This window comes from Oncorhynchus clarkii, chromosome 16, assembly GCF_045791955.1.
Source record: "Oncorhynchus clarkii lewisi isolate Uvic-CL-2024 chromosome 16, UVic_Ocla_1.0, whole genome shotgun sequence".
NCBI classification, from domain to species: Eukaryota; Metazoa; Chordata; class Actinopteri; order Salmoniformes; family Salmonidae; genus Oncorhynchus; species Oncorhynchus clarkii.
The window spans coordinates 7,512,698-7,539,517 of NC_092162.1; the positions used below are offsets into that span (position 1 = coordinate 7,512,698).

Sequence of the window (26,820 nt, forward strand, 5' to 3'; positions counted from 1 at the left end):
TCTGAGTGAGTCAATACTTTGTAGAAGCCCCTTTGGCAGCGTTTACAGCTGGGTAAGTCTGAGTGAGTCAATACTTTGTAGAAGCCCCTTTGGCAGCGTTTACAGCTGGGTAAGTCTGAGTGAGTCAATACTTTGTAGAAGCCCCTTTGGCAGCGATTACAGCTGGGTAAGTCTGAGTGAGTCAATACTTTGTAGAAGCCCCTTTGGCAGCGTTTACAGCTGGGTAAGTCTGAGTGAGTCAATACTTTGTAGAAGCCCCTTTGGCAGCGTTTACAGCTGGGTAAGTCTGAGTGAGTCAATACTTTGTAGAAGCCCCTTTGGCAGCGTTTACAGCTGGGTAAGTCTGAGTGAGTCAATACTTTGTAGAAGCCCCTTTGGCAGCGTTTACAGCTGGGTAAGTCTTAGTGAGTCAATACTTTGTAGAAGCCCCTTTGGCAGCGTTTACAGCTGGGTAAGTCTGAGTGAGTCAATACTTTGTAGAAGCCCCTTTGGCAGCGTTTACAGCTGGGTAAGTCTTAGTGAGTCAATACTTTGTAGAAGCCCCTTTGGCAGCGTTTACAGCTGGGTAAGTCTGAGTGAGTCAATACTTTGTAGAAGCCCCTTTGGCAGCGTTTACAGCTGGGTAAGTCTGAGTAAGTCAATACTTTGTAGAAGCCCCTTTGGCAGCGTTTACAGCTGGGTAAGTCTGAGTGAGTCAATACTTTGTAGAAGCCCCTTTGGCAGCGTTTACAGCTGGGTAAGTCTGAGTGAGTCAATACTTTGTAGAAGCCCCTTTGGCAGCGTTTACAGCTGGGTAAGTCTGAGTGAGTCAATACTTTGTAGAAGCCCCTTTGGCAGCGTTTACAGCTGGGTAAGTCTGAGTAAGTCCCTAAGAGCTTTTCACACCTGGATTGCGCAACATTTACCCATTATTCTTTTTTTATTTTATTCAAGCTCTGTCAAATTGGTTGTTAATCATTGCTAGACAACCATTTTCAGATCATGACATATATTGTTAAGTGGATTTAAGTCAAAACTGTAACTCGGCCACTCAGGAACATTGACTGTCTTCTTGGTAAGCAACTGCAGAATAGATTTGGCCTTGTGTTTTAGGTTATTGTCCTGCTGAAAAGTGAATTCATCTCCCAGCGTCTGGTGGAAAGCAGACTGAACCAGGTTTTCCTCTAGGATTTTGCCTGTGCTAAGTTCCATTCCGTTCCTTTTGTATCCTGAAAAACTCCCCCAGTCCTTAACGATTCAAATTATTTTAATTCTGTACAGGCTTTTCACAGAGATGAGGTGGTCATTCAAAAATCATGCTAAACATTATTATTGCACACAGAGTGAGTCCATGCAACTTATTATGTGACTTGTTAAGCAAATGTGTACTCCTGAACATATTTAGGCATTCCCATAACAAAGGGGTTGAACACTTATTGACACAAGACAATTCAGCTTTTCATGTTTTATTCATTTGACTTTACGGGGTATTGTGTGTAGGTCAGAGACAAACAATCTCAATTGAATCCATTTTAAATTCAGGCTGTAACACAACAAAATGTGTAAAAAGTCAAGAGGTGTGAATCCTTTCTGAAGGCACTGTATATCAGTCTCCTTACCGTTGCTGGAGGTGTTGACATAGTAGCGCCGCCCCTGTGGTGACATGTAGCACTTCCAGTGTTGAGGGAGAGGCTCTCCGACGTCCTCAACCGGCAGTGAGGTCATAGACGCAGTTTTCTGTCAAAACAGATAAAGATGTAAATGGACATAAAGGACTTTCAGCTTTCACACAAGTTTTTATTTTATTTCTAGCTCATTTCACAATGACATCATTGGCGGAAATACTGTGGTATATTTAAGCAATAAGGCCCGAGGAGTTGTGGTATATGGCCAATATACCACGGCTAAGGGCTGTGTCCAGGATCTCCACGTTGCGTCATGCGTAATAACAGCCCTTAGCCGTGGTATTTTGGCCATATACCACAAACCCCCGTGGTGCCTTATTGCTATTATAAACTGGTGTAATTAGAGCAGTAAAAATAAATGTTTTGTTATACCTGTGGTATACGGTCTGATATACCACGGCTATCAGCCAATCGGCATTCAGGGCTCAAACCAGCAAGTTTATAATGCAATACTAAGAACAACAAACAACTACAGCCAGTCTGCTATTGGCCAGGCATGATAGAACTGATTGGAGGTGCATGCACACACATATGTCCGCCTACATTTTAAATAATTTATTTGAATCCTCCAATCAAATTTACAGAAAAAAGATCCAAACATTTCAAAGGTCCCTGTATGGCCCTCCAGGGTACAGAAAGCAGCTCCTTCTCCAAACAGCTAGGCTGCCAACGACAGCTGAAACAGAGCAGTACCTAGCCAATTGCTTTGCCCTAGTTTTTGTCAGGCCCGCAATCTGGAGGCCACGCACTGGAAGCCTGTCTACATGGCTGAGACTGCCAAATATCAGAGCCACCAGCTTGCACCTCCACCCGAGGCTGTCCAAGCGTGCCACAGGGGCTGGTATTTAAGCAGCTTCTCTGCAAAGGTCTTCTACATGTAGCCGTCCAATGAGCAGCCCACTTCCAAAAATTAGCACCTCCCCCTGGCCTTCCCCCACAACAACAATATCTGGGGTATTTGGCACACAGGAAAACACATCACTATCAACATCAAACCAGCTTCCCCTTCACACAAGAATGTTTATGCATGTGTGCTGTTGGTGAGACTACTTGCCTCACCTTGCTGACTATCAGGTCTACAACGAGGTCACGTCTAGCACTGTACAAATCCTTGTATGAACAGACGCCATTTAAAACAGCGGCAACGGATTACACTTGACTCATGTAGAATACAAAATGGGTCACACGCGCACACACACACACACACACACACACACACACACACACACACACACACACACACACACACACACACACACACACACACACACACACACACACACACACACACACACACACACACACACACACACACACACACACACACAAACTAACAAAAGTCACTGTATAGCCAACTCTGGCCAGATGTATATAAGTCACTGTATAGCCAACTCTACTGATTAAAACACCATGGCTCAGCATAAGGTCAAAACCATTGTAACATGTTATTGTGCTTGGGAAAACTGCCTGAAATTCCTTAACGATTACTCTCTCTGTTTATTGGAGCGGTTGCCAAGTTGCTCAGACGACTTTAAGAGATAAGTTGTAGTGGGAAACTTATCCAGACACCGGGGTGATTCAGGAGAGTTCTACGTACACGTCACTGCATGTCTACAGAGGGACAAAGGGAGGCTTGAGACATCTTATTAGTTCATGGGGACCCTGGATGACGTCCAGGTGAGGCTCATTCACATACCTACTATTGTAATTCTTCACCTTTACATACATCTATGTAATCATCCCCAAAGCCAACACCTCCTTTGGCCGCCTTTCCTTCCAGTTCTCTGAGGCCAATGACTGGAACGAATTGCACAAATCCCTGATGTTGGAGACTTATGTCTCCCTCGCTAACTTTAAGCGTCAGCTGTCAGAGCAGCTTACCGATCACTGCAGCTGTACACAGCCCATCTGTAAATAGCCCATCCAACCAACTACCTACCTCATCCCCATATTTATCATCCCCTACCTCATCCCCATATTTATTTTCTGCTCTTTTGCACATCAGTATTTCTACTTGTACATCCTCATCTGCACATATCTCACTCCAGTGTAAATTGTAATTACTATTGGCCTATTTATTTCCTTACCTCCATACATCATTTGCACACACTGTATACAGATTGTTCTATTGTGTTATTGACTGTACGTTTGTTTTACTCCATGTGTAACTCTGTGTTGTTGTATGTGTCGAACTGCTTTGCTTTATCTTGGCCAGGTCACAGTTGTAAATGAGAACTTGTTCTCAACTTGCCTACCTGGTTAAATAAAGGTGAAATAAAAAAAATAAAAAGATTATGCTTAGCTAAATATGGTGTGTTGGTTGGTGATGGTTGGTTGGTGATGGTATGTTGGTTGGTTGGTGATGGTTGGTTGGTTGGTGATGGTTGGTTGGTGACTGTTGGTGATGGTTGGTTGGTTGGCTGAAGTAAAAGCCTGCACACCCCTCCCACCCTCCAGGTTCAAGGCTGATGACCACTGAATGAGACAAGTAACAGGCAATGCATGCAACTTGAGTCGTAAATATTTGACCAGTCATAATTCCATCAAGTCGGAGTGCTAGAAATGTGTTATGAAACATGTTATCAGCTCTAGCATACATCATCACCACCGTTATGCAGAAGCAAACACAGCCTATTGTTTCTGATTTAATAGACAGCTTGCTCTTCATTTTTCAGTTATGAAAGGGATGAGTCAGCATTCTTGAATGTTAAAATGAGTTGGGAGGAACAGAGTCTAACATGAATGAATCACAGAAAATGTCCCTAAGAGAAAAATCTAACATCAACACAGACACATCACCACATTCCCTCACTACTGCTACTAGTGCTACTTAGTCATTAACGAGGACATCAACAATGTGCATGATTAACTTCTATCATTGAAGACAGAAAGTGTCGCTCAAGAGAGATTTTTTTTTTTCTGTCCCTCAGAATGAACTCATTCCATTCAATGCTTTCCTGCAAAAGCGAGGAGAGGAGAGGAGAGGAGAGGAGAGGAGAGGAGAGGGTTCATCTATGGTTCTGGGAAGACAACTCATTTCTGAGTAGCCTAAGTATATTTTGTGTTTCTATAAGTTGTTGTTGTTCATATAGTCTGTCTAGAACAACTCTAGTTAAGCGATGTCCCTTTACCTAGTGGCCTACTTAATCAGTGCTGTTTAAACTGCTGAATGCTCAGTACTTGTGGCTGTGAAGTGTTGAATCATTGACTTGGACTAGTTTCAGTAGGTCAATTTGTGTAGCAGCCACATGATAATTGGTGGGTGTGTCTGTTGGAGGGGTATGTGTACTTACCTGTCCTCTCTGAGTATTTACAGAGACCCCCTAGACCCCCAGTCTCAGTGCTCATCGACAGTTCTGGACAGTTACGTATTGTCCCTCTACCTAGTGCTATTAGTGTTAGTACTTCAGTCTCCCTACGTTTTCTCAGCGACAGCTGTAAGCGGCGGCCTTGTCAATTGGCGGTGTTGCCACCAAAACAAAGACGGTTCTGCCGAGTAGTTCCTGACGGGTTATTCAAGGAAAGAATGACAGTAAGTCATCATTCTCTCACTTTAGTATATCTTACCTAGTTATTTTCAGATGATCTCATTATACTCCTTTGTAGCTTTGTCACCCAAGTGTCACCTACCTGCCTTGACCTGTCATTTACCTGCCCCTGTGGTTACAATAAATATTATTACTTCACAGTCTGCACTTGGGTCTTACCTTGATTCCTGATAGTACAAACTGGACATGACTGACCCAGCAGACTTGGACCAGCTCCGCAACGCCATCTCCTCCCAAGGAGCCACCATTGGTAGACACGAGGAGATGCTTCGTGGTCTGATGGAAGGGTTCCAGGACATGTGTAACCTCCCAGCCCCTCAGTAACTCAGCTGGTAGCAGGGCTGTCACACCGGTTTCACGGGAACCACGCTTACCTCCCCAAGAGGGCTACAACGGAGATTCCAGAAACTGCCGGGCCTTTCTCTCCCAGTGCTCCGTCGTTTTCGAGCTGCAGCCTTCTTCATTCCCCTTAGACTGCTCGAAGATAGCGTACATTTTACGCTGATGTCTGGGAGGGCACTCGTCTGGGCCACAGAGGTGTGGGAGCAACAATATGCCGTCTGCCTCAGTCTGGAGGTATTCGTGGTGGAGGTGAGCGGTTTTGGGGCTCTGGTGTCCGATGTCCGGGAGAGAGACTGCCCGGAAGTTTCTCCAGCTTCAGCAGGGCTCCCTCAGTGTGGCAGACTATAACTCCAGCTTCAGCAGGGCTCCCTCTGTGTGGCAGACTATAACTCCAGCTTCAGCAGGGCTCCCTCAGTGTGGCAGACTATAACTCCAGCTTCAGCAGGGCTCCCTCAGTGTGGCAGACTATAACTCCAGCTTCAACAGGGCTCCCTCAGTGTGGCAGACTATAACTCCAGCTTCAGCAGGGCTCCCTCAGTGTGGCAGACTATTACTCCAGCTTTGGCAGGGCTCCCTCTGTGTGGCAGACTATTACTCCAGCTTCGGCAGGGCTCCCTCTGTGTGGCAGACTATTACTCCAGCTTCAGCAGGGCTCCCTCTGTGTGGCAGACTATTACTCCAGCTTCAGCAGGGCTCCCTCTGTGTGGCAGACTATGCGGTGGAGTTCCGCACGCTGGCAGCGGAGGGTACCTGGAACACGGAAGCGCTGTTCGACACGTTCCTGCACGGGTTATTGGCGGGGGTAAAGGATGAGCTTACAGCCCGGGAACTACAGATGGATCTTGACTCACTCATCGCCTTCCGGATCGATGGACGGTTATGGGAGCGTAGGAGGGAGAAGAGGTCTGATTGCGGTCCCAATCGTTCACTCAAGGATCCCACCTAGCATCTGATGAACTCCGGAAGTCCCAGAGAGGATCCAAGCTTACTCGAGTTCCTCCAAGAGCCTCCGAAGACTGCCGAGTTGCCTCTTCCCGAGCCGATGCAGCTCGGCAGGGCTAGGCTGCCTCTAGCCGAACGCATACGCAGACTGAACACCCAGAGTTGTCTGTATTGCAGTACTGTCGGTCATTATGTGTCTACCTGTCCCTTCAAGAGATGCAGCTCATTCGTTGGAGTGAGTACTCTGGTGGGTCTTAAAGATAAATGTTATTTTCCCCTTACTCACCCCCCCTCTCCATGCCACCCTGCTGTGGGGCGACCAGTCCAAGTCTCTCCAGGTACTCATCGACTCGGGGGCCGATGTGAGTCTCATGGATGTTACCCTGACGTCCGAGCTGGGCATCCCCACTCGACCCCTCTCCATTCCAATGGGTGTTAGAATGTTGGACGGGCGCTCTATAGGCCGGGTCACCCACCAGACCACCCCAGTCAACCTATGAGTGTCAGGGATCCACAGCGAGATGATCCAATTCCTGCTGGTTGAGTCTCCGCAGTTCCCCGTGGTATTGGGATTCTCTTGGCTCCAGCGACACAATCCCTCCATTGACTAGGCTACTGGTTCCATCGTCGGCTGGAGCCCGTTCTACCACACTCATTGCCTGAAGTCAGCTCTGCCTGCCCCGGGACGTCTTCCTGGGGGCTTGGAAATTGAACCGGACTGCTCTGCAGAGTACCAGAACCTCCAGGAGTGGTTCACTTTGCTTCCGCAGCAATGACCGGTATTCAAGAATGTCAAGCCTGAGGCCCTGGCACGCCACCATAGTGCTGCGGCTACTACCCCAGAAGCTGAGACCTTTTCCCCCCGCTTCAAGTTCATTAGCCCCTCTACTGTTCATCCTCTGTTGCCCCATACACCATCTGTATCTTTACTGTCACGCCCTGATCTGTTTCACCTGTCCTTGTGCTTGTCTCCACCCCTCTCCAGGTGTCGCCCATCTTCCCCACTTATCCCCTGGGTATTTATACCTGTGTTTTCTGTGTGTCTGTTGCCAGTTCGTCTCATTTGTTAAAGGCTTCCAGCGTTTTGTCTCAGCTCCTGATTTTCACTAGATCATTTTTCTCGTCCTCCTGGTTTTTAACCTTTGCCTGTCCTGACCCTGTACCTTTGCTTCACCTCTTGATTGCCGTTCCTCTGCCTGACCTGACGCTGACTGCCGTCTTGTACCTTGGCCTTAACCTGTCGTTTGCCTGCCCCTGTGGTTACAATACATATTGTGACTTCACCCAGTCTGCACTTGGGTCTAACCTTGAATTAACAGTGCATTTACTTTCGTATGAATCATGCATTGATAGGTTCCAGGCCACAACACAGCACACAGGGATGCAGTGAGTACAACACACCTATGTGTGGAGGGAACCGGAAACTATGACAGAACATGGGGCCAGCTTGTCCCAGCATATGCACTATTACATATTATAAACTGAGTAGTTTGAGTCCTGAATGCTGATTGGCTGACGACAGTGGTATATCAGACCGTATACCACGGCTATGACAAAACATGTATTTTTACTGCTCAAATTACATTGGTAATCAGTTTATAATAGCAATAAGGCACCTCAGGGTTTGTGGTATATGGTCAATATATATAGCTTGTCCCAGCGTATGCACTGTGAAATAATGCCCCATGCCAGATGGTTGACCTCAACAGCCCAGACTGCCTGTGGCTCTGCATTCACAGGATGCCAGAACAGCCCCTGGCTGAGAACATATGTCTTTAGCAATGGCTGTCTGGAAAGCCAATGGCAGTCTGTGTTCAGGAGAGCCACAAAATGCATGGCCGTCTGCATAGCCAATGGCTGTCTGTGTTCAGGAGAGCCACAAAATGCATGGCCGTCTGCATAGCCAATGGCTGTCTGTGTTCAGGAGAGCCACAAAAATCATGGCTGTCTGCATAGCCAATGGCTGTCTGTGTTCAGGAGAGCCACAACAATCATGGCTGTCTGCATAGCCAATGGCTGTCTGTGTTCGGGAGAGCCACAACAATCATGGCTGTCTGCATAGCCAATGGCTATCTGTGTTCAGGAGAGCCACAAAAACCATGGCTGTCTGCATAGCCAATGGCTGTCTGTGTTCAGGAGAGCCACAAAAATCATGGCCGTCTGCCTAGCCAATGGCTATCTGTGTTCAGGAGAGCCACAACAATCATGGCTGTCTGCATAGCCAATGGCTGTCTGTGTTCAGGAGAGCCACAACAATCATGGCTGTCTGCATAGCCAATGGCTATCTGTGTTCAGGAGAGCCACAACAATCATGGCTGTCTGCATAGCCAATGGCTATCTGTGTTCAGGAGAGCCACAAATATCATGGCTGTCTGCATAGCCAATGGCTGTCTGTGTTCAGGAGAGCCACAAAAATCATGGCTGTCTGCATAGCCAATGGCTGTCTGTGTTCGGGAGAGCCACAACAATCATGGCTGTCTGCATAGCCAATGGCTGTCTGTGTTCGGGAGAGCCACAACAATCATGGCTGTCACTGTCAATGGCTGTCTGTTTTCTGTAGAGCCATAGAGGCTCTAGTGGCCAAAAGGCCATTTTAGCATGTGCAGCGCCATCAATGGCTTCCACCATGCTGCCACCATTTTAAAGTAGTCAAAGTAGTCAACTGGGTGGGGATTCCTATGGGTTGTAGCCTCAATGGCACTGCCCATGCTGTCAGTCCTCTATCTACCTCTATAGTAGAGCCCCAGCAATCATGGCCCCCATCATATTTTGAATACAGTAACTATTCCATTCAGATTTTCTTTGACAAGTTGCTTACTCCATAAACCTGGAACCTAGTAGAAAGTCCCCTGAGTCATGCAAATCATGAAGAGAGTTGCCGTAAACTCAAGCATTTCAAAACAAGCCATTGTCATTGTCATTGTCAAGAAAGTCACCCCACCTTCGATAAGGATGACTAGTCCCTGTAGACCTACCAGTCAAAACAAACATGTTCACTATAAGAGCAGAGGTCCATGCTATGTGTGGCATGACAGACACATCCCTGTGAAGGTTTACAGCCGTGTTTTCTCACACCCAAAAACACAAGCAGTATCTCTTTATTGCCACTGGCTCCTTAACTGGAAAACCAGCAATAGTTTGTATGAAGAGGCATTAAACCATATGTGAACCGACAGGCTCCAATCAGTCCTATGAGGCAACATTTTATTTTTTATTTTTATTTTTACATTGGATAAAAGTAGAGAGTCAGAGCTACAAAATGGTATATCAACACTGCATTTGAGGAAACAATGGGAAAGTAATTCTGCTTTTTAAAGTTGATCAACTTGTAAACTCACTTTTGAGAAAATGGCTTTTGAATGGTTTGGTACTGCTGTTGGAGAGCCCTTCCTTGTCTACACCCATTCAGCATTGTTTCCTTTTCATCTGTGTTGTAATAGGCTAAGACTTCAGGAAGAGAGAGAAAGTGGCTTTCAAACCAAACGGTAAAGGGCTAGTTCGCTCCACTTTCAAAAGTTTGTCAGAAGTTTAAAGTTTGTTAAAAGTGGTTAAGCTTCGACCAGTGAATGGGAAGTCTTGGCACCATCTAATTCAGTTATCCACTTCGGAGACAGTCTCTATCAAATATATCTCTACTTCTTACCAGTGATGTTATTACATGGGTTCCTGAGTGGCACGGTGATCTGCGTCTCAGTGCTAGAGGCATCACTACAGACCCTGGTTCAGCGGTCGAAGGCACTGCGTCTCAGTGCTAGAGGCATCACTACAGACCCTGGTTCAGCGGTCTAAGACACTGCGTCTCAGTGCTAGAGGCATCACTACAGACCCTGGTTCAACGGTCTAAGGCACTGCGTCTCAGTGCTAGAGGCATCACTACAGACCCTGGTTCAGCGGTCGAAGGCACTGCGTCTCAGTGCTAGAGGCATCACTACAGACCCTGGTTCAGCGGTCGAAGGCACTGCGTCTCAGTGCTAGAGGCATCACTACAGACCCTGGTTCAGCGGTCGAAGGCACTGCGTCTCAGTGCTAGAGGCATCACTACAGACCCTGGTTCAGCGGTCGAAGGCACTGCGTCTCAGTGCTAGAGGCGTCACTACAGACCCTGGTTCAGCGGTCGAAGGCAATGCGTCTCAGTGCTAGAGGTGTCACTACAGACCCTGGTTCGAATCCAGGCCCCACCACAACTGGCCGTCATTGGGAGTGTCATAGGGCAGCGCACAATTGGTCCAGGTTTGGCAGGTGTAGGACGTCACTGTAAAGAAGAATTAGTTCTTAACTGGCTTGCCTAGTTAAATAAAGGGTCATATATTAATTTTTTGAAGGAAAATCTAGAACAGACATAATATTGGATTATGGAAGTGATAAATATAATCAGCAGAAATAGCTGAAACAGATTGGGTTTCAGACCACCCAAGAACAATGTTTGTTTTTCACATCAATGTCCTCAAGACAAATGAAGACAATTTAAAGTTGTAAAAGATTATACCATTGAAGTTGAAGAAGCAATTCATTTTAGAAAGTAATTTACAATGTCTAATTTAGCTAGAACAAGACCAAAAAATGAGGACCTCTGTCTTCTTAGAATTAGATTTTCTATGAGTTTATCTTCAACTTCCATCTGGGTTTTGGACATCAGTTTATTCATGTTTGACAACATAAGTAGGTTGGCAGATTGTGAAAATGGCGGTCGCCCACTCCGACGACAGAGAGGAGAAATGTGCAGCCTCGGTAGTGATGGTCCTTCAGAGGTTCAGAGAGGATTACCAGTCGGGTCCTTGTCTAAAGCTCCTCTTACTCATTCCCTCATGACTAACATCAACTGGCTGATTCGAACCCTGAATGCTGATTGGCTGACAGCCGTGATATATCAGAACGTATACCACAGGTATGACAAAACATTTATTTTTACGATCTAATTACGCTGGTAACCAGTTTATAATAGCAATATGGCACATTGGGGCTTGTGGTATATGGACAATATACCCCGAATAAGGGCAGTGTCCAGGCACACCGAGTTGCGTTGTGCATAAGAACAGCCCTTAGCCATAGTATATTGGCCATATACCACACCTCCTCTGGCATTATTGCTTAAATAAACTCCTGACCTGCGGCGCTGTGAGCTCAGTGTGTGTGTGTGTGCATTCCTGTGTGTATACGTGCCTGCCTGCCTGCATGCGTGAGTGTAGGGCTATGTCACTTCCTGCCTGACTGCATGCCTACGTGTGGGTGGGTTCAGCCTGTCCTCCAGTGACCTCTAGTCAAACATCTGGACGTGGGAAGACGGCGGGTGTCAGGGTCAGTATGTGAGACTAGCTGTCCTGTTGTAGAAGGGTCAGGGATTGTAGAGTGTCCGGTACGCAAGCAGACAGGGGACAACACGCCAGAACAGAGGTGGAACAGTGTCATGAACCAGGGGACAACACGCCAGAACAGAGGTGGAACAGTGTCATGAACCAGGGGACAACACGCCAGAACAGAGGTGGAACAGTGTCATGAACCAGGGGACAACACGCCAGAACAGAGGTGGAACAGTGTCATGAACCAGGGGACAACACGCCAGAACAGAGGTGGAACAGTGTCATGAACCAGGGGACAACACGCCAGAACAGAGGTGGAACAGTGTCATGAACCAGGGGACAACACGCCAGAACAGAGGTGGAACAGTGTCATGAACCAAGGGCAATGAACCATAATAGAGAATAGAGAAAGCAGTATCCTTGGGCTGTGCAGAGACGCGATGTGAACACAAGCCATGAGCTCAACAGCGTGCATGCAGTATGTTTACATGCCAGCAGATAGCCACAAACCACGGCTAGCAAACACACACACACAGCTAACGTACTACAATTCTACACATTTATCCATGGGACAAAGGGAAAATCTGCAGTTTTATAGCTAATCTCATGCTATTCTACACATTTTGCCATGAGGCTGAGAGAACATGTTGCAGTTTTTCAACTCATTTCCAGTAATTGTAAACCTTCTTGCCATGGCTTATGAGGTTTTTGGGGGTTGCAGGAGTGTGTGGTACGCCAGTGAGCAGAGGTTACTTCATAGTCATGAGGGACTATAGTAGTAAGGTACACACCATCTCTGTTTGCTTTACCTCTCTCTCTCTCTCCCTGTCCCCCCTTCTCCCACCCTCCACCCCTCGTCTCCTCTCTCTCTCTCTCCCTGTCCCCCCTTCTCCCACCCTCCACCCCTCGTCTCCTCTCTCTCTCTCTCCCTGTCCCCCCTTCTCCCACCCTCCACCCCTCGTCTCCTCTCTCTCTCCCCCCCTCTCTCTCCATCCACCCCCTTGTCTCTCCCCCCTTCTCCCTCCATCCACCCCCTTGTCTCTCCCCCCCTCTCCCTCCATCCACCCCCTTGTCTCTCCCCCCCTCTCCCTCCATCCACCCCCTTGTCTCTCCCCCCCTCTCCCTCCATCCACCCCCTTGTCTCTCCCCCCCTCTCCCTCCATCCACCCCCTTGTCTCTCCCCCCCTCTCCCTCCATCCACCCCCTTGTCTCTCCCCCCCTCTCTCTCCATCCACCCCCTTGTCTCTCCCCCCCTCTCCCTCCATCCACCCCCTTGTCTCTCCCCCCCTCTCTCTCCATCCACCCCCTTGTCTCTCCCCCCCTCTCCCTCCATCCACCCCCTTGTCTCTCCCCCCCTCTCTCTCCATCCACCCCCTTGTCTCTCCCCCCCTCTCCCTCCATCCACCCCCTTGTCTCTCCCCCCCTCTCTCTCCATCCACCCCCTTGTCTCTCCCCCCCTTCTCCCTCCATCCACCCCCTTGTCTCTCCCCCCCTCTCCCTCCATCCACCCCCTTGTCTCTCCCCCCCCTCTCCCTCCATCCACCCCCTTGTCTCTCCCCCCCTCTCCCTCCATCCACCCCCTTGTCTCTCCCCCCCTCTCTCTCCATCCACCCCCTTGTCTCTCCCCCCCTCTCCCTCCATCCACCCCCTTGTCTCTCCCCCCCTCTCTCTCCATCCACCCCCTTGTCTCTCCCCCCCTCTCCCTCCATCCACCCCCTTGTCTCTCCCCCCCTCTCTCTCCATCCACCCCCTTGTCTCTCCCCCCCTCTCCCTCCATCCACCCCCTTGTCTCTCCCCCCTCTCCCTCCATCCACTGGTGGTGGAAGTGTCTGTTTCCTATTGTTCACTCATAAATACCTCTACTGTATTAGCTCTCAGCAGCACCATCCTATTTATACGCCCAGAGTCACTTTACTACCAGCGATTACAGTGAGAAGGACTGATGAATGGTGATGTGTCCATTCAGACCACGCAACAATATGAAATATGGATGCTGTTAGAGTACATGTCCGTCTTCACATGTGATAAAAGGCTGTAGTACCACACACGGACGTGACTCAGCATATATGAGCTCATGATAAGCTATCATCACCTTGACAAGCTATCATCACCCTTTTATGGCTCCCAATGGAGAGTGGAGCATCCAGCCTAACATCTTGTTGCCCAAGACTTCTGAGGCTGAGGAGGAGAACCCGGGCCTCTCGGAGTGTGAGAAATACAGCCAGGAGAAACATCTCACATACACACAGCCACACACGCTCACATTTAATTATTATACCGTAAGACTCTGTCTAGCAGATGTGTGTGTGTGAGAGAGAGAGGGAGAGAGATTCATAGACAGAGAGAGAGAGAGAGGGGGAGAGAGAGAGAGAGAGAGAGAGAGATAGAGAGATGGAGAGAGGGGGAGAGAGAGAGAGAGAGAGAGAGAGAGAGAGATAGAGAGATGGAGAGAGGGGGAGAGATAGAGAGATGGAGAGAGGGGGAGAGAGAGAGAGAGAGAGAGAGAGATAGAGAGATGGAGAGAGGGGGAGAGAGAGAGAGAGAGAGAGAGAGAGGGGGAGAGAGAGAGAGAGAGAGAGGGGGGGGGGGGGGAGAGAGATGGGGGAGAGAGGGGGGGGGGGGGAGAGGGGGGAGACAGAGAGAGGGGGGGGGGGAGACAGAGAGAGGGGGGGAGAGTTCTGCTTTGGGATGTAGAGTATGCAGCAGACATCTTTATTTGGAAGAAGTTGTTTTGGTTTCAGGCAGATGTGGGATCCTGAAGCCACATTCCCAGATGACACACAAGGAAACTAGACACAGCCAGTCACTGTATGAGAGAAACACAGAGACATGAGGAAGCAATAACAGGCAACCCAGCTGTCATCTAGACTAGATCTGTGGCCTCCATGCCCAGTGCCCATGCCAGCTGTCATCTACACTAGACCTGTGGCCTCCATGCCCAGTGCCCATGCCAGCTGTCATCTACACTAGACCTGTGGCCTCCATGCCCAGTGCCCATGCCAGCTGTCATCTACACTAGACCTGTGGCCTCCATGCCCAGTGCCCATGCCAGCTGTCATCTACACTAGACCTGTGGCCTCCATGCCCAGTGCTCATGCCAGCTGTCATCTACACTAGACCTGTGGCCTCCATGCCCAGTGCCCATGCCAGCTGTCATCTACACTAGACATGTGGCCTCCATGCCCAGTGCCCAGTGCCAGCTGTCATCTAGACTAGACCTGTGGCCTCAATGCCCAGTGCCCATGCCAGCTGTCATATACACTAGATCTGTGGCCTCCATGCCCAGTGCCCAGTGCCAGCTGTCATCTACACTAGACCTGTGGCCTCCATGCCCAGTGCCCATGCCAGCTGTCATCTAGACTAGACCTGTGGCCTCCATGCCCAGTTCCCATGCCAGCTGTCATCTAGACTAGACCTGTGGCCTCCATGCCCAGTGCCCAGTGCCAGCTGTCATCTAGACTAGACCTGTGGCCTCCATGCCCAGTGCCCATGCCAGCTGTCATCTAGACTAGACCTGTGGCCTCCATGCCCAGTTCCCATGCCAGCTGTCATCTAGACTAGACCTGTGGCCTCCATGCCCAGTGCCCAGTGCCAGCTGTCATCTAGACTAGACCTGTGGCCTCCATGCCCAGTGCCCAGTGCCAGCTGTCATCCAGACTAGATCTGTGGCCTCCATGCCCAGTGCCCATGCCAGCTGTCATCTACACTAGATCTGTGGCCTCCATGCCCAGTTCCCATGCCAGCTGTCATCTAAACTAGACCTGTGGCCTCCATGCCCAGTACCAGCTCTCATCTAGACTAGACCTGTGGCCTCCATGCCCAGTGCCCATGCCAGCTGTCATCTAGACTAGACTTGTGGCCTCCATGCCCAGTGCCACCTGTCATCTAGACTAGACCTGTGGCCTCCATGCCCAGTGCCCATGCCAGCTGTCATCTAGACTAGACCTGTGGCCTCCATGCCCAGTGCCAGCTGTCATCTAGACTAGATCTGTGGCCTCCATGCCCAGTGCCCATGCCAGCTGTCATCTAGACTAGACCTGTGGCCTCCATGCCCAGTGCCCATGCCAGCTGTCATCTAGACTAGACTTGTGGCCTCCATGCCCAGTGCCACCTGTCATCTAGACTAGACTTGTGGCCTCCATGCCCAGTGCCCATGCCAGCTGTCATCTAGACTAGACCTGTGGCCTCCATGCCCAGTGCCAGCTGTCATCTAGACTAGATCTGTGGCCTCCATGCCCAGTGCCCAGTGCCAGCTGTCATCTAGACTAGACCTGTGGCCTCCATGCCCAGTGCCCAGTGCCCAGTGCCACCTGTCATCTAGACTAGACCTGTGGCCTCCATGCCCAGTGCCCAATGCCAGCTCAGTACAGGATATAGTAAGCCTCTTTACCTCACCATGCCAGCTGTCATCTAGACTAGATCTGTGGCCTCCATGCCCAGTGCCCATGCCAGCTGTCATCTAGACTAGATCTGTGGCCTCCATGCCTAGTGCCCAGTGCCAGCTCAGTACAGGATATAGTAAGCCTCTTTATCTCACCATGCCAGCTGACTCAGTCACACCAGTGCTGATAATCACAGTAGAAGGTTTTTGTGTTGGAGATGAGGGTGTGTGCGTGACAGTGGGTTACTAAAGTGAGCTAGACCAAGACTATTAGGCAAAGGAAAATGACATTACACAAAAGTGCCAAGCGAGAGTAGTTTAGCATTGAGACTAATTAGTATTTGGATAATAGTCGGTCGTTGCCAACTCACCAAAGTGCTAATCGGCTGTACATGTAGCTAACCACGATCCACAAAACATTCAATGACTCGTTCACTTGTTCTTCGAAACCAATCAAATGATTTGTCCCTCAGACAGCCATTTCTATTGGTTGAGATCAGAGAAGGCTGGTGGGAGGAGCTATAAGAGGACGGGCTCATTGTAATGGCTGGAATGGAATTATTGTAACGGAGTCAAACACATAAAATATACATAAATCACAGTAGACTCCGTTCCAATGAGCCCGTCCTCCTATAGCTCCTCCCACCAGCGTCCTCATGGTGACATCTGTGAGTCAACAACAGTGCGTCTGATTGGTCCATTCATCTAGATTCTACAGCTTTCACTTTCTAGGGCATTCTCAAATGGTTTTGCTGGACTCCTCGCGTCCTCTCCTCCATCCTGACAATCAAAGAGGGGAAGAGAAGAAACGTGGAAACCAATGCGCTTGTATGAAACGAGACTCTCCTTCTCCACTAGTGTGTAATCGGGCAAATTACATTTACAGAGGAGGAATCTCAAAATACACGGGTAAAGTGGAATAAATAAATGTAGCTAGTTGTGCGAGACGTTGTATAGATAAAATAATAAGTAAAGTATAGTTTTTTAAATGTGTGCTCTTCTCCTCTGAGAAAACAACATCTGATTCAAAGGGGCTGTTGCAGATTTTACAACACTTCCGTATTAGCTTCCGGGAGGATACAATTGTGCTTCCACGGCAGGACACTTTCTCTTCTCCTATTAACAAACAGGACTCACTGTGCCCTGGACCACTGCTGTTTGTCAGTTAGGTTGACATGACCAACATAGTTATACTGGTATATAAAGACCATATGGACAACAGGTAGCACTTTACTGACAGAGAAGTTAGGAGTGGTTATCTTCAACCACACGGTCCTAAACATCTCATAACATCATACAGTTGAAGTCGGAATTTTACATACACTTAGGTTGGAGTCATTAAAACTCGTTTTTCAACAACTCCACAAACTTCTTGTTAACAAACTATCGTTTTGGCAAGTCGGATAGGACATCTACTTTGTGCATGACAAGTAATTTTAACCAACAATTGTTTACAGTCTGGTTCATCTTTGGGAGCAATTTCTAAATGCCTGAAGGTACCACGTTCATCTGTACAAACAATAGTACGCAAGTATAAACACCATGGGACCACACAGCCGTCATACCGCTCAGGGAGAAGCGTTCTGTCTCCTAGAGATGAACGTACTTTGGTGTAAAAGTGCAAATCAATCCCAGAACAACAGCAAAGGACCTTGTGAAGATGCTGGAGGAAACAGGTACAAAAGTATCTATATCCACAGTAAAATGAGTCCTATATTGACATAACCTGAAAGGCCGCTCAGCAAGGAAGAAGCCACTGCTCAAAAACCACCATAAAAAAGCCAGACTACGGTTTGCAGCTGCACATGGGGACAAAGATCATACTTTTTGGAGAAATGTCCTCTGGTCTGATGAAACAAAAATATAACTGTTTGGCCATAATGACCATCATTATGTTTGGAGGAAAAAGGGGGACGCTTGCAAGCCGAAGAACACCATCCCAACCGTGAAGCACGGGGGTTGCAGCATCATGTTGTGGGGGTGCTTTGCTGCAGGAGGGACTGGTGCACTTCACAAAATAGATGGCACCATGAGGTAGGAAAATGATGAGGATATATTGAAGCAACATCTCAAGGCATCAGTCAGGAAGTTAAAACTTGGTCGTAAATGGGTCTTCCAAATGGACAATGACCCCAAGCATACTTCCAAAGTTGTGGCAAAATGGCTTAAGGACAACAAAGTCAAGGTTTTGGAGTGGCCCTCACAAAGCCCTGACCTCAATCCTATAGACAATTTATGGGCAGAACTGAAAAAGCGTGAATGGGCAAGGAGGCATACAAACCTGACTCAGTTACACCAGCTCTGTCTGGAGGAATGGGCCAGAATTCACTCAACTTATTGTGGGAAACTTGTGGAAGGCTACCCAAAATGTTTGACCCAAGTTAAACAATTTAAAGGCAATGCTACCAAATACTAATTGAGTGTATGTAAACTTCTGACTCACTGTGAATGTGATGAAAAAAATAAAAGCTGAAATAAATCATTATCTCTACTATTATTCTGACATTTCACATTCTTAAAATAAAGTGGTGATCCTAACGGACCTAAAACAGGGGATTTTTACTAAGATTAAATGTCAGGAATTGTAAAAAAAAGAGTTTAAATGTATTTGGCTAAGGTGTTTGTAAACTTCCGACTTCAACTGTAGATCGGAACTAGAAGCACAAGCATTTCGCTACACTCGCAATAACATCTGCTAACCATGTGTATGTGACCAATAAAATGTAATTTGATTTGATTTGAATGACAACCACATTTCCTCTCTCTCTCTGGCCAATCAGTGAGCTGGGAAATGAAAGTAAAAAAGAAACAAACAGTTCCCCAATCAAACACAGCTGTCATCCCTCACTCAGTGATCACTGCCATAGTAACAGAATACGTAAAGCTTATCATCACCATCATCCCCTTCCATGTACTCTTTATCTGAAAGGAGCCTCCAGGGTCCAATTATATTACACCTTCTCCAGCTTCCATAACAACAGCACAAGGTTAAACTCTGAAAGTTAATGTTGTTATGAACATCTCATCATAAAATAGGATTTGTTTGTTAAAATGAAGGCAGTATCTATCTACACAAGGAGGTTCCTGAGGACTGTGTGGATCTGAGGGTCTGATGTGTGGATCTGAGGGTCTGATGTGAGGATCTGAGGGTCTGATGTGAGGATCTGAGGGTCTGATGTGAGGATCTGAGGGTCTGATGTGTGGATCTGAGGGTCTGATGTGAGGATCTGAGGGTCTGATGTGAGGATCTGAGGGTCTGATGTGAGGATCTGAGGGTCTGATGTGAGGATCTGAGGGTCTGATGTGTGGATCTGAGGGTCTGATGTGTGGATCTGAGGGTCTGATGTGAGGATCTGAGGGTCTGATATGAGGATCTGAGGGTCTGATGTGTGGATCTGAGGGTCTTATGTGAGGATCTGAGGGTCTGATATGAGGATCTGAGGGTCTGATGTGAGGATCTGAGGGTCTGATGTGAGGATCTGAGCAGGCCTGATGTGAGGATCTGAGCAGGCCTGATGTGAGGATCTGAGCAGGCCTGATGTGAGGATCTGAGCAGGCCTGATGTGAGGATCTGAGCAGGCCTGATGTGAGGATCTGAGCAGGCCTGATGTGAGGATCTGAGCAGGCCTGATGTGAGGATCTGAGCAGGCCTGATGACAAGTTCTCTGTTGAATGATTCATCGGAGTGTGAAGAAGAAGAAAAGCATGTTTGGAGAACAAAGCTTCGTCTGCTGAAGATGACAATGGAAAGTGTCTCAGATGTAGACGAGAGCACAGTAAACTACGCCAGGACTGAAAGCACACATTCCTCTGACTCTGTCATTAAATACACCTTGGTCTGAATAGAGGATGTATGTGACTGTATGGTAACGATTTACTTTGACTAAATAGATATAATGCATTTATTACAGGTCTATAAGCCTTTCATGAACGTGTTATTAACAGGTCCTGAACACATTATTAAAGGTTAATGAAATGGATCCATAGCATCTCTATAGGCATCTTAATAAATGCATTATTACAATGACAACGTAGTGTCATTAATATGTCTGCTCTCTAAAGTGTGCTTCTGCCATACCAGTGTTAGTGACTGTGTCTAAAGGCCAAACCACGTTTTGAAAAGGCTGCTGATATATAGCCTGTAGCAGCCCCATTTCCCCCCACCAGACGGCTTCTCACTGAGGTCAATGGTGCATGAAGCTTCCCACAGGGTTGAATCCTCAGAGTAAATGTGATGGATCAAATCGTGTAGTTGAGGGTCATATTATCGTACACTACATGAGCAAAAGTATGTGTACACCTGCTTGTCAAACATCTCATTCCAAAATCATGGGCATTAATATGGAGTTGGTCCCCCCTCTGCTATTACAGCCTCCACTCTACTGGGAAGGCTTTCCACTAGATGTTGGAACATTGCTGCAGGGACTTGCTTCCATTCAGCTACAAGAGCATTAGTGAGGTCAGGCACTGATATTGAGCGATTAGACTTGGCTCGCAGTCGCTGTTCCAATTCATCCCAAAGCTGTTCAATGGGGTTGAGGTCAGGGCTCTGTGCAGGCCAGTCAAGTTCTTCCACACAGATCTCGACAAACCATTTCTGTATGGACCTCGCTTTGTGCAAGGGGGCATTGACATGCTTAAACAGGAAAGGGCCTTCCCCAAACTGTTCCCACAAAGTTGGAAGCATAGAATCATCTAGAATGTCATTGTTTGCTGAAGCATTAAGATTTCCCTTCACTAGAACTAAGGGGCCTAGCCTGAACCATGAAAAACAGCCCACTACTGCTATTCCTCCTCCACCAAACTTTACAGTTGGCACTATATTGAGGCAGGCAGTGTTCTCTTGGCATCTGCCAATGCCAGACGATGAAGCGTGATTCATCACTCCAGAGAAAGCATTTCCACTGCTCCAGAGTCCAATGGCGGATGCTGACCACACTACTCGTCGCATGCCGAGCATTGCAAAATACATTTATGCATACATGTTATTCAATCATTGCACCCACACTGCTCGTGTGTGTCTTCATAGCCAGACGCTAAAATAAAACGTGTTTTTATTTGTGAAGCGTGAGGTGCTGCAAGTCCCGCCTCTCCCATCTCCTCATTGGTTTTTAAGAGCATATACCCACGTGGGTGATTGAACATGAAAGATGTTGCTCTTGGCTAAAAACCTGATTCAAGACACTGTCCTTTGCCAATGATTCTCGTGCTCCCCTTTGAACCCTGTGTTTTTATTTTTTCATTTTTTATTTAACTAGGCAAGTCAGTTAAGAACAAAATCTTATTTACAATGAGACCTACAGTGTTCACCTGCATACCGCACCAGTGTGCGCCTGACCCTGCTGTGACAGAGTAGCATGTTTCCTCAGTGATCTGCCATGCGTACTCATACAGACAGACACAGGCACACAGGCAGGGGATCTGAGAATTCTATTGGAATGTGTCAGGAATGAGCAGTCATGGAGTCCTCAGTGCCTTATGTGCACGTTCGGGAATCAAGCCCTGCTGAGAGTGGACATTCCGACTTACCTCTAAGACTTGAACATAACTTGATGGAAACCATCCCCTGACTCCATCCAGCTCTCCTTCCCACCAGCCGCCAGGCAACGGATGAACTATCCTTATGATTTCTCCCACTTCGAAAGTCAAACCCTGTTGATGTTGGTCCCCGCTGAAGGAGTATAAACTTTTGCAATAAGAGCCAGACATCGTTATCTTGTCTGGGAAAACGTCGGGTCCGCTCCTAGATTCACACAGACTGACCCCCTTCCTCGAGAATCACTTAGTTCTTTCAGAGTATAATTTATTGTATAACTTGTAATGTTGATTGGTTAGCGCATCAATGGCAACAATCCAACATTAGGCAATAGAATCCTTAACTCTGCGCTGATGTTCTCTGAGTGTGTGTACGGGAGATTCTCTATTAGTGTGAACTCCCTTTCGCGACATCAACAGTCAAGTCTGCGCTCCTTCAATTCCAATTGCGCTTTTATAAGACATATCCCGGTACTCGCGTTTGTGTTTTTGCACGTGAGTTATCAAAGATGGTGGATAAATAAAGATGTCTTACCCAGGCCGTTGACCATTGAAAAACATGGTGACGGTTCCGATCTACTTAAATGGGTGGGTCTCCGATAGACATCAATGCAAGAGCAGCAGGGTCTGGTCTGCGTAGTTCATTGACTGTATATGAACCAGAAAAAACTTGCGAGTGGGATGTCTCGCTTCCTTTTCTGTCAATTAAATTCAAGGCGCTTTATTGGCATGGAAACAGATGTTAACATTGCCAAAGCAAGTGAAGTAGATAATATACAAAGTTAAATAAACAATTACAATGAACAGTAAACATTACATTCACAGAAGTTCCAAAAGAATAAAGACATTTCAAATGTCATATTATGTATATATACAGTGTTGTAACAATGTGCAAATGGTTCAAGTCCAAAAGGGAAAATTAATTAACATAAATATGGGTTGTATTTACAATGGTGTTTGTTCTTCACTGGTTGCCCTTTTCTTGTGGCAACAGGTCACACATCTTACTGCTGTGATGGCACACTGTGGCATTTCACCCTTTCACCCTTTTCACTCCATACATTTTCCCTGACACCCAAAAGTACGGTCCAATTCACACACTTATCAAGACAACATCCCTGGTCATCCCTACTGCCTCTGATCTGGCGGACTCACTAAACACAAATTATTTGTTTGTAAATGAAGTCTGAGTGTTGGAGTGACCCTAGCTATCCGTAAATATAAAAATAGTAGTAGTCATAGTAGTAGTAGTAGTAGTAGCAGTAGTAGTAGTAGTTGTCATAGTAGTAGTAGTTGTAGTAGTAGTAGTAGTAGTAGTAGTAGTAGTAGTAGTAGTAGTAGTAGTAGTATTTGTAGTAGTAGTAGTAGTCATAGTAGTAGTAGTTGTAGTAGTAGTATTTGTAGTAGTAGTAGTAGTTGTAGTTGTAGTAGTTGTAGTAGTAGTCATAGTAGTAGTAGCTGTAGTAGTCATAGTAGTAGTAGTAGTAGTAGTAGTAGTAGTAGTATTTGTAGTAGTAGTAGTAGTCATAGTAGTAGTAGTTGTAGTGGTAGTAGTAGTAGTAGTAGTTGTAGTAGTAGTATTTGTAGTAGTAGTAGTAGTTGTAGTAGTGGTATTTGTAGTAGTAGTAGTAGTTGTAGTAGTAGTAGTAGTAGTAGTAGTAGTAGTAGTAGTAGTAGTAGTAGTTGTAGTAGTTGTAGTAGTAGTAGCTGTAGTAGTCAAAGTAGTAGTAGTCATAGTAGTAGTAGTTGTAGTGGTTACATCAATGTAGTAAACATTCATCCTCTACCTGGTAGGAGAGTTCCTTGACTCTCCTCTCATATTTCCTGACTGCTTTGATGGCATCAACTCCCCTCCTCTGCTCTCCCTCCAACCCTCGCATCTGCAACCGAGGGGGTCCAAAGGTTGGAATCTCACTCTTTCCAATATGTACGTTTAATTAATAAGCACTTATTTTGAAAACCTATTTTTTAAATTCAGATGAACAGTTGCTGTAGCCTAGATATTTTCCTACCACTGTACCTACCCTTGTACTCAGTCTGCACTTCTTCTGGATATCATCAATTTAAGAGCCTTTGCATATGCATTTGCATATCAAATCACAATAGCTGTTAACTCACCCTGGACTCCAGTTTCTGGAGCTGCTTCTTGCCTCCCTTCATGGCCAGATTCTCAGCTTCATCCAAACGGTGCTGCAGGTCCTTGACTGTGACCTCCAGGTTCTTCTTCACCCTCTCCAGGTGAGAGCTGGTGTCCTGCTCCTTCTTCAGCTCCTCGGCCATCATGGCCGCCTGCATTAGCACACAGAGAAGCAGGACATACAGGTGAGAGCTGGTGTCCTGCTCCTTCTTCAGCTCCTCGGCCATCATGGCCGCCTGCATTAGCACACAGAGAAGCAGGACATACAGGAATCAAAGAGTGATGACTATGACAGTAGTTCAAAGTGTACTCAGAGAAACCTCTGGTTGTCACTCAAGTCCGTCGTGGCCTTCTTAGCTTTCTCCTCTAGATGGTTGGCCTCCCCCTCAGCCTGGAGCTGGGTCGGTTGACATTGGGTTGGTTGAGGTTGGGTGGGGTTGAGGTTGGGTCAGTTGAGGTTGGGTCAGTTGAAGTTGGGTGGGGTTGAGATAGGGTTGGTTGAGGTTGGGTCAGTTGAGGTTGGGTCAGTTGAGGTTGGGTCGGTTGAAATTGGGTGGGGTTGAGGTTGGGTCAGTTGAGGTTGGGTCAGTTGAGATTGGGTCAGTTGAGGTTGGGACAGTTGAGGTTGGGTCAGTTGAGGTTGGGTCAGTTGAGGTTGGGTCAGTTGAGGTTGGATCAGTTGAGGTTGGATCAGTTGAGGTTGGGTCGGTTGAGATTGGGTCAGTTGAGGTTGGGTCAGTTGAGGTTGGGTCAGTTGAGGTCAGCATTCAGCTTCTTCTTTGTGCTCATCAGGTTGATATTCTGAAACACAAGTTATTCAACTTGAGAATACGTTTTTCCTGAATTTCCTCAACTGTAATTGACATAAGTATATGTTCATACAGGTATTGGGTTAAGAAGCAGCCTGAAACACTAACCTGGGAGTGCTGCAGCCCCACACTCTCACAGGTGTCCACTGAGCCACCTCTCCAATGGCGTTGTCAGCCTTCTCCCGCTCTCCCTCTCTGGCACTCGAGGGCGCCAGGCCGCCTTTCATTACACACACTTGTCACCATCATTACGCTCTTCAGCACTCATTGGACTCACCTGGACTCCTTCACGTTTTGATTGTCTTCCCTATATCTGTCCGTTTCCTCTGTCCAGACGCTGTCTGTATTCTGTCCCTGTCCATGTCTGTTTCCTCTGTCCAGACGCTGTCTGTATTCTGTCCCTGTCCATGTCTGTTTCCTCTGTCCAGGCGCTGTCTGTATTCTGTCCATGTCTGTTTCCTCTGTCCAGACGCTGTCTGTATTCTGTTCCTGTCTGTTTCCTCTGTCCAGACGCTGTCTGTATTCTGTCCATGTCTGTTTCCTCTGTCCAGACACTGTCTGTATTCTGTCCATGTCTGTTTCCTCTGTCCAGACGCTGTCTGTATTCTGTCCCTGTCCATGTCTGTTTCCTCTGTCCAGACGCTGTCTGTATTCTGTCCATGTCTGTTTCCTCTGTCCAGACGCTGTCTGTATTCTGTCCATGTCTGTTTCCTCTGTCCAGACGCTGTCTGTATTCTGTCCATGTCTGTTTCCTCTGTCCAGACGCTGTCTGTATTCTGTCCATTTCTGTTTCCTCTGTCCAGACGCTGTCTGTATTCTGTCCATTTCTGTTTCCTCTGTCCAGACGCTGTCTGTATTCTGTCCATGTCTGTTTCCTCTGTCCAGACGGTGTCTGTATTCTGTCCATGTCTGTTTCCTCTGTCCAGACGCTGTCTGTATTCTGTCCATGCCTGTTTCCTCTGTCCAGACGCTGTCTGTATTCTGTCCATGTCTGTTTCCTCTGTCCAGACGCTGTCTGTATTCTGTCCATGTCTGTTTCCTCTGTCCAGACGCTGTCTGTATTCTGTTCCTGTCTGTTTCCTCTGTCCAGACGCTGTCTGTATTCTGTCCATGTCTGTTTCCTCTGTCCAGACGCTGTCTGTATTCTGTCCATGTCTGTTTCCTCTGTCCAGACGCTGTCCGTATTCTGTTCCTGTCCATGTCTGTTTCCTCTGTCCAGACGCTGTCCGTATTCTGTCCCTGTCCATGTCTGTTTCCTCTGTCCAGACGCTGTCTGTATTCTGTCCATTTCTGTTTCCTCTGTCCAGACGCTGTCTGTATTCTGTCCATGTCTGTTTCCTCTGTCCAGACGCTGTCTGTATTCTGTCCATGTCTGTTTCCTCTGTCCAGACGCTGTCTGTATTCTGTCCATGTCTGTTTCCTCTGTCCAGACGCTGTCTGTATTCTGTCCATGTCTGTTTCCTCTGTCCAGACGCTGTCTGTATTCTGTCCATGTCTGTTTCCTCTGTCCAGACGCTGTCTGTATTCTGTCCATGTCTGTTTCCTCTGTCCAGACGCTGTCTGTATTCTGTCCATGTCTGTTTCCTCTGTCCAGACGCTGTCTGTATTCTGTCCATGTCTGTTTCCTCTGTCCAGACGCTGTCTGTATTCTGTCCATGTCTGTTTCCTCTGTCCAGACGCTGTCTGTATTCTGTCCATGTCTGTTTCCTCTGTCCAGACGCTGTCTGTATTCTGTCCATGTCTGTTTCCTCTGTCCAGACGCTGTCTGTATTCTGTCCCTTCTGTTTCCTCTGTCCAGACGCTGTCTGTATTCTGTCCATGTCTGTTTCCTCTGTCCAGACGCTGTCTGTATTCTGTCCATGTCTGTTTCCTCTGTCCATGTCTGTTTCCTCTGTCTAGACGCTGTCTGTATTCTGTCCATGTCTGTTTCCTCTGTCCAGACGCTGTCTGTATTCTGTCCATGTCTGTTTCCTCTGTCCAGACACTGTCTGTATTCTGTCCATGTCTGTTTCCTCTGTCCAGACACTGTCTGTATATATTCTTGGTTATTAAATGTTCCCTCCCTGTACCTGCTTCTCGTCTCCAGCGTTGATCCTTACAGTCCTTGGACATGTGGTGCTGCTGCTCTGCCTTGGCCTCCTGCTCCTCCTCAAACTATTCCCTCA

At 47.4% G+C, this 26,820-nt stretch overlaps 1 protein-coding gene and 1 pseudogene across 1 annotated transcript; both read right to left on the reverse strand.

Annotated features, from left to right (window-relative positions):
* The window catches only part of LOC139367834 (growth arrest-specific protein 7-like), a 54,916-nt pseudogene extending 33,033 nt beyond the window's left edge, over positions 1-21,883 (reverse strand).
* Positions 21,884-23,469: 1,586 nt separating this feature from the next.
* On the reverse strand, positions 23,470-24,882 carry LOC139367835 (myosin-8-like). The gene is made up of 4 exons (XM_071106174.1): positions 24,793-24,882; positions 23,824-24,082; positions 23,734-23,757; positions 23,470-23,582 (listed from the first exon to the last, which is right to left on the reverse strand). Exons 1-4 carry the CDS (start codon positions 24,880-24,882, stop codon positions 23,470-23,472), a joined length of 486 nt encoding a protein of 161 aa, XP_070962275.1.
* Positions 24,883-26,820: the final 1,938 nt, after the last annotated feature.

Coding starts and splice junctions, on each gene's coding strand:
- LOC139367835 (XM_071106174.1), bottom strand. CDS start 24,882: ATGAAAGGCGGCCTGGCGCCCTCGAGTGCCAGAGAGGGAGAGCGGGAG. Junction 23,758..23,823: donor GAAACTGGAGTCCAGGGTGA/GTTAACAGCTAT, acceptor GATGATATCCAG/AAGAAGTGCAGACTGAGTAC. Junction 23,583..23,733: donor AGTGCAGACTGAGTACAAGG/GTAGGTACAGTG, acceptor TGCAGATGCGAG/GGTTGGAGGGAGAGCAGAGG.